The sequence below is a fragment of the Grammomys surdaster genome, unplaced genomic scaffold (genome assembly GCF_004785775.1).
Source record: "Grammomys surdaster isolate TR1022 unplaced genomic scaffold, NIH_TR_1.0 194, whole genome shotgun sequence".
NCBI classification, from domain to species: Eukaryota; Metazoa; Chordata; class Mammalia; order Rodentia; family Muridae; genus Grammomys; species Grammomys surdaster.
In genome coordinates, this window is record NW_021604639.1 from 7,084,424 (window position 1) to 7,091,106 (window position 6,683).

The following is a 6,683-nucleotide window of genomic DNA, read 5'->3' on the forward strand; positions in this document are numbered from 1 at the left end:
CCAGACCCCTACAACAAGATGCTCTAGGCCCAGCGATGGTAGTGTCAAAGGTTTTCTCAACTCTTTACAGTAGAACGCACTCTCACCTTATGACTAACCATCTTTTTCACTATGGTTGTAAACAGATTTTGCTGAATAGCTAATCAGTTATCATTACTACCAAAAGTAAGTTACTATTAAGTAGTAAAATAATAATTTCAGGATGGTTAAAGCACAAAATCAACTGAGAATGACAAAATTAGTACACAGAACTAGCCTTTCAAATCTGTGGGTGAAACATCCAAGGGCTCAAAGCAACTGTATATTAATATTTGATCTGTAATGCACATGCAGACTTCTCCTTATCATAAAGCACAGTACAACAATCATTTACATTAGCACTTACACTGTGTTCAGTGCTACAACTACCCTGGAGACAAGGCGAAGTGTGGAGAAAGATGTGCGTAAGTTATATGCAAATACAGTATCATCATCCATAGACTTGAGCATCCAGAGCATTGGTTATACAAGGATTCTTGAGATTAATCCTCCTGTGTGAAGACTGAGGGGGCCACTTACTCTCCTCTGAACCTGCTCTGCCTACTTTTATTGTTGCTACAATTATCTTTAGGATTAGGAACTCAACAACCCATGACGTCATGCCTGCAAGGCAATCATGGTACCACTGAGCTGTATCCTGAGCCCTGCCCACTTAATCTTTTAGTGCTGTTTCAAAGCAGCTAAGCAGGGTCTTCTGCTCAATTTTCTGATGTATGATAAAAATTCAATGATATAAAAAAACACTTGGCAACTAGCAAAGTGTTCTGAAAGTGTTTGTCAAAATGTAAAAAATGAGTTCTGGTTATTTCTTCAATCTTGTCATAGCCAGGTATTTGGACAGGCTAAATTAAGTTTTACTTATGGCATAATTTCACAATAACCTCTCTTAAATGTCTTTCATAAACATCAGTACATATATATGGGATAAATAATATAAAACTGTAAGTTAGTTGAGTTTTCCTTTTTTCTTTTCTCAAAACAAATTCTGGTTGTAAAATATCTATGTATCATACAAGGGAGTCCAATTTAAAACCAAACCAAACTATTCTTCCTAGGTAGAAAAATTTTCAAATCAATTACACATTCACAGTCTATGTATTTTCTCGTGGTCAACAAATGGACTCAAATGGTTTAAGTTATCCCACCATTTAAAGAGGAATGCATCTGCAATAATCTTAAACCACGGAGTTAACTTAATTTCATCATTGGCTGCCTTCTTCAAAATTTCTTTGACCTCTTCCTTTGATACATAGCAATAGCTTTTGATCTCGTTGGGATCTGGATTCAAGGTTACATCCTTCCTCAGAAACAAAATGTAATCAATTTCATGTTCACCCCAGATACCATCAGATTGGGCCTTGTAGTAAATTCTTGTTAGATAATTCATTTCATTTAGATCAACCTACAACATGAAAAGAAAAATCAGTTAATAATATTATTGATGAGGTCAGGCAGAGGGGTGCATGTCTTTAATCCCAGTACTCAGGAGGCAGAGGTAGGTGGTTCTCTGAGTTTAAGGCACAGTGAGTTCCAAGCTAGCCAGAGATGTACAGAGAGGTATGTCTCAAAAAACAAACAAACAAACAAACAAACAAACAAACAAACGCCAAAAGAAAAATTGACTAGTGACAAAAGATAACCTAAAATTAACACATCTCAAGAATATCTTATTTTTCAAATGTATTTTTTGCATACAAGTGTGTTGCTTGCATGTGTATCTGTGCACCAGGTGTGTGCCTGGTGCCTTGGGAGGCTAGAAGGGGGCAACTGATCACCTAGAACCAGAGCTGCAGAGGAGTGTAAGCTGCCACATTGGTGTTGAGTATTAAACATGGGCCCCTCGGAAGAGCAGCCAGTGCTTCTAGCTGAGCCATCTCTCCAGCCCTTTCTCTTGAATAACAGCAGCATATTACAGAGCTTTTAAATATATGGAAAAATTATTACTGTCCTGAGTGTCTCAATTTTTTATTCCTGAGACCAAACATAAGTTAATTTGCTTTCAAAATATTAAAAAGTAGTTATTCAGACTAGAATGTGGCATATGTATTTTAAAGCTGCTATTACAGAAAAACATTCACCATTCAACTGCATACAAGACACTTTGTCTTAATCTTCAAGGAAGATAGTTTAGTCAGGCACGGTGGTATAATCCTTTAGTCCTAGCATGCTGGCTGAAAGCTAAAGCAGGAAGATCTCTATAAGTTCAGGGCTAGCCTGGTTTACACAGTGAGCTAGAGGCTAGCTAGCCCTAAAATTTGTTTCTTAAAATCACAGTCATAGTTTTGTTCAAGTCTACAAGGTTGGCTGTTATAATTGATTAAATCAGAGATAGATGTTTTCCTGTGGCCATCCTTAGGAACCTGAGCCACACATCTGAATGAATTATTTCCCTGGAATTGTTCCATTCCATCTAAAAACATTTTCTATATATCTATATATCTGTCTATCTAACTACCTACCTACCTATCCAACCTATTTTTGAGGCAAAGTTTTACCATGTAGCCCTGACTAGCTTAGAACTCTCTACATAGATACAACTGACCTGAAACTCTGAGCCATCTACCTCTGCCTCCTGAGTGCTGGGATTTAGCTCACTGAGGGCTTGCTAAGCATAGATGAAGCCCTGGGTTCCATTCCCAACACTATGGTGTATACTTGTATTCTCAGCACTAGGAAAATAAAGGCAGGCAGATCATCAGATCAAGGTCACCTTCAGTTACAGCTTAAGTTTAAGGTCAGCCTGAGCCACATGAGATCCATGGAATCTCAATACTAAATAAATAAAATAGAGTGGCCAGAAAGACAGTTCAAGAGTTAAAAGTGCTGTTTTGTTCTTCCATAGGAGTAAGATTTGAGTCTTAGCACTCACATGGCAGCTAATACCTGGCCTAAACTCAAGTTCCAAGGGATTCAACTCCCACTTCTGACTCCTCTGGTACTGTATGTAGATAGCACACATGAGACACATGCAGAAAAAACAGACATAAAGTAAAATTAGGTTATTATTTTTTTTTTTTAAAGGAGGCTGAAAAGATGGCTCAGCAGGACCTACCAGAAGATCCAGATTTGATTCCCAGCACCCATGGGGAGGGGGGTGGTGTAACAACTTCTTTTCTGGCGTCCTTGGGCACCAGGCATATATATAGTGCTACATAGTGCACATAAATATTGGCAAAACGTTCATACATATAAAATAAACAAATCTAGAAAGGTAATTTTTTTTTTTTTATTTCGAGACAGGGTTTCTCTGTGTAGTCTAAGCTGTTCTGGAACTCACTCTGTAGACCAGGCTGGCCTCGAACTCAGAAATCTGCCTGCCTCTGCCTCCCAGGTGCTGGGATTAAAGGCGTGCGCCACCACTGCCCGGCTAGAAAGGTATTTTTTAAAAAAAGAGTAAAATAAAAACTTAGCTGGGTTTGGAATGTGTGCCAACACTCCCAGCATGTAGGAGGCAAAGCCAAACAGATTGTTGGTTGGAAGGTGGTTAGAACCTGGCAGCAAGGCACTGTCTCAAAAAAGCCAAAACAGTAAAAACGCGCATACCATTCCTTATTGAAGGGCTAATTCCATAAATCAAGAAGTTAGAAAACACAGACCATGCACTACTGTAATCCCAGCAACTGGGAAGCTGAGGCAAGAGGATCAAGAATTTAAAGGCAAGCTTGGGCTACATAGTTAAATTCTATCTCAAAACAAAGTTATTGGCCTGGAATTTAATGGAAGAGCACTCTCAAAGCATTGCTGACAATTTCCTTCTGGTAATTAACCAGTGTCTTAACATGCTTAGATTGAGGCTATAGGCTGTCTAATAATAATACCGATTACCTCTTCTAAGGGTATTCCCAGTTCGGCTTTTAAGCGTCTCTGCGCCGCTCGTTTCACACCGATGGCGTTGTTTTCTTCCAGCTCACCTGGGTTACTTAATGGATGACTACAGCAACTATTGGTGAAACAACCTGGGGAATATTAATATGAACAAAGAAGAGTTTTTCCAAATCCTTGAAAGACCAAGAAAAAAGTTTTATAAGTAATCAGATAAATAGAATTTTAAGTTAATTATAGCAGGTTCCCGTAAGTATTTTCTAAAAGACATTTATGGGTAAGTTTTAATGCTTTCTTAATCAAGATCAAAATATGTAGATAATTCTGATATTAAGATTATACTCACTGGATTTTGATTATTTAATATAAAATATCAATGAAGTCACGTGCCTGGCTGTTCCTTCTGGACCTTGACTCCAATAGTTCAGTCAGGTTAAATACAGCTCCCAGCAAAATCTACCTTATTAAGTATACTAACCTGGAAAGGTAATCTTAGCATCTGATCTCTGCTGTAGCAGGAGCTTATTTTCAGTATTAAATAAGAAGACACTAAAAGCTCGATGTATTAATCCTAAAAGCAAAACAAATATGATTGGTCAGATTTTGCCAGCTATTTGTCCAGTTTTCCCTCCTGCCGTTGAGAATATGATTAACACTTGCTGACAGTTCTGCTGTTTTCCAGTCTTCTAACAGGAGGTTCTCTGTGGCTGTTATGGAGAACAGTTCTAGAAAACCAGTACCAGACTGAGTTCTAGAAACTCAGTCACCAAGGAAAAGAAACAGCAGCTTTGATGCATATCAAATGCTCTTTCTTTAACCCAGATCATTTGGTATCCTGATGTGTGTGTGTGTGTGTGTGTGTAGGTTCATATTTCCCTTCAATACCTACTCCTCTCTCTGATCTTCAGAGAGACAGACTTGAGAACTGTGATAATAGTCTATTCCTTCTTTATAATCCCAAAATAATTCTGAAGCAGCTTAGTGGGGGGAACTATTACAGGAGAGGAAGGAGGATTTTATTGGTACACCATTTAACTGTAATGAAAGGTAAGACAGCATTTTGAAATGAATTTCTCAGTATTTGGAGGGCAGGTTTCTGTGACAACCAGCCAGCCAGAGCTATACACAGTGAGGCCCTCTCAAACCCCAAAAGAGAAAACATTCCTTTCATCTCATTGTTTTTCCTCAGCTAAATGTCTAGACAAATCACTTTATAACATAGAATGCTTTAAGACAGTACCTTTGTCAATGTTTTCATTCAGGTGACAATTTTTCTTGGTGTCAGCCCCAATTTTATTGTCATTTTCATCAATAAGAATACACATCTCTGCTAGAAGCTGGACCTGCTTTTCATCAAGATTGCTGGTATTTATTTCAGGCATTGTGACAGAATGTCTGATCTGACCTAGAACACTAACATAGAGAAAAGTCATTGTATTACAGTTTTCTAAATAAATGTAGTGCAGACATTCTAACACAAGCACTGTTAGAAGTGAATGTGGACTTCAACTCACAGAGTTTATCTACAACATCATAAACTAACTTAATATCCTAAGATAGGTTCCAAATGTGCAGAATTACTAAACTTTCTGAAATAACGTCTTTAACTCATAATGCCAGGATATAAAGAATGAACTTCATGATCACAGGATAAAGTGACATTTCTCACCCACTTAAAGTCGCAGAAAATACAAATGCACATAACCGAACTAAAAAAAAAAAAAATCTAGGAACACACAGAAGTGTTTCCATCTCTTTATAAAACCCACGTGGACATATACCAACCACAGCACCTGCAAATCTCTCTTAAAGTAGAATAGAGCTTAGGAGTAGACCTATCTATTCATTTTTGGAAGAAGACAAGTGAAGTGCTCCACAGTGGAGCGAAGACCAGATTTTCTCAAGTCTCTTTTTTTTTTTAACTCAACTCCCCAAGGGCTATGTAACCCAGCATTTCTCGGACTGCTCGATCGCTCCTCAGGGCGTTTCTATGGACAACCCTGAGGATCACCCAACGCTTTCCAGGACCAGGCACCCAGTCCCGAACGCCAAAGGCCACCACGGCAAGCCAAGCTGGGAAACCGTGTCATCTCAGCTTCATACAGCCACCCACCCCTCCTGGTCCCCTGTTACCATCCTTCCCCAAATAGAAAGGAAGCTTACCAGAGATTCCAGTTGGAGGTGTTGAGAAGCTGTGCGGATCCCGGTACTTCAACACTCTCCGCAGCATGCTCCGCCCCCAGGCCCCGCCCCCTAACGGCACATCCAATCGCTCGCGCCAGTGTCCGTCCGCGCCACATGCCTCCAGCCAATTGCTAATCTAATGCAAGCCTGACGTCACGGCCGCGCCAGGTTGGCGCGCGGTGGCACCACCTTCCCTGCGCGTGGCTCTGGCAGACGTGCTGGAGGTCTCCAAGGAGTGATTGCGACCCTGGGACCCGAGCCGAGGGTGTTGGCGACTCACGGTGGAAAGCTGAGACGGTCTGCACGTCTAGCTGCTTCGCGGTGGGGGAAGCGTCATTACTGGGAAGGCTACTAGAGGAGGGTTCGACGTGGCCGGTCGCCAGCCAATGGCACCTTCGACCATGCTCGGGCACGCCAATCAGCTGGAGGCAAGGCTAGGGCGGGCCCCTGCTCTGCAAGGGTGTCTGTGCGTGATGATGTCAGACGTCTTGAGATGCGAGCTCTGACAACTACAGTTTTCTTACTGAAATTCCTGTTAGTTGGTCTTGATGGGAATTAAGAAAAAAACAAAAAATCATTATTAATGCGTTAGTTTGGAAGCTTTACTCCTGCGTCCCCAACATGCTATTCCAGTCTGT

General features: G+C 40.5%; 1 protein-coding gene across 1 annotated transcript; it reads right to left on the bottom strand.

The window, feature by feature from the left end:
• On the bottom strand, nt 1-6,398 carry LOC114623191 (isopentenyl-diphosphate Delta-isomerase 1-like). The gene is made up of 5 exons (XM_028769885.1): nt 6,025-6,398; nt 5,102-5,274; nt 4,340-4,432; nt 3,865-3,995; nt 1-1,441 (listed from the first exon to the last, which is right to left on the bottom strand). Exons 1-5 carry the CDS (start codon nt 6,159-6,161, stop codon nt 1,124-1,126), a joined length of 852 nt encoding a protein of 283 aa, XP_028625718.1. The 5' UTR covers nt 6,162-6,398; the 3' UTR covers nt 1-1,123.
• Between the last annotated feature and the right edge of the window lie 285 nt (nt 6,399-6,683).

What these genes read in the sequence shown, in the direction of transcription:
- LOC114623191 (XM_028769885.1), bottom strand. Translation starts at nt 6,161, where the DNA reads ATGTGGCGCGGACGGACACTGGCGCGAGCGATTGGATGTGCCGTTAGG. An exon ending in ACCTCCAACTGGAATCTCTG is followed by an intron (nt 5,275 to 6,024) that starts GTAAGCTTCCTT and finishes TCTCTATGTTAG; the next exon opens with TGTTCTAGGTCAGATCAGAC. An exon ending in GAATGAAAACATTGACAAAG is followed by an intron (nt 4,433 to 5,101) that starts GTACTGTCTTAA and finishes TTTTGCTTTTAG; the next exon opens with GATTAATACATCGAGCTTTT.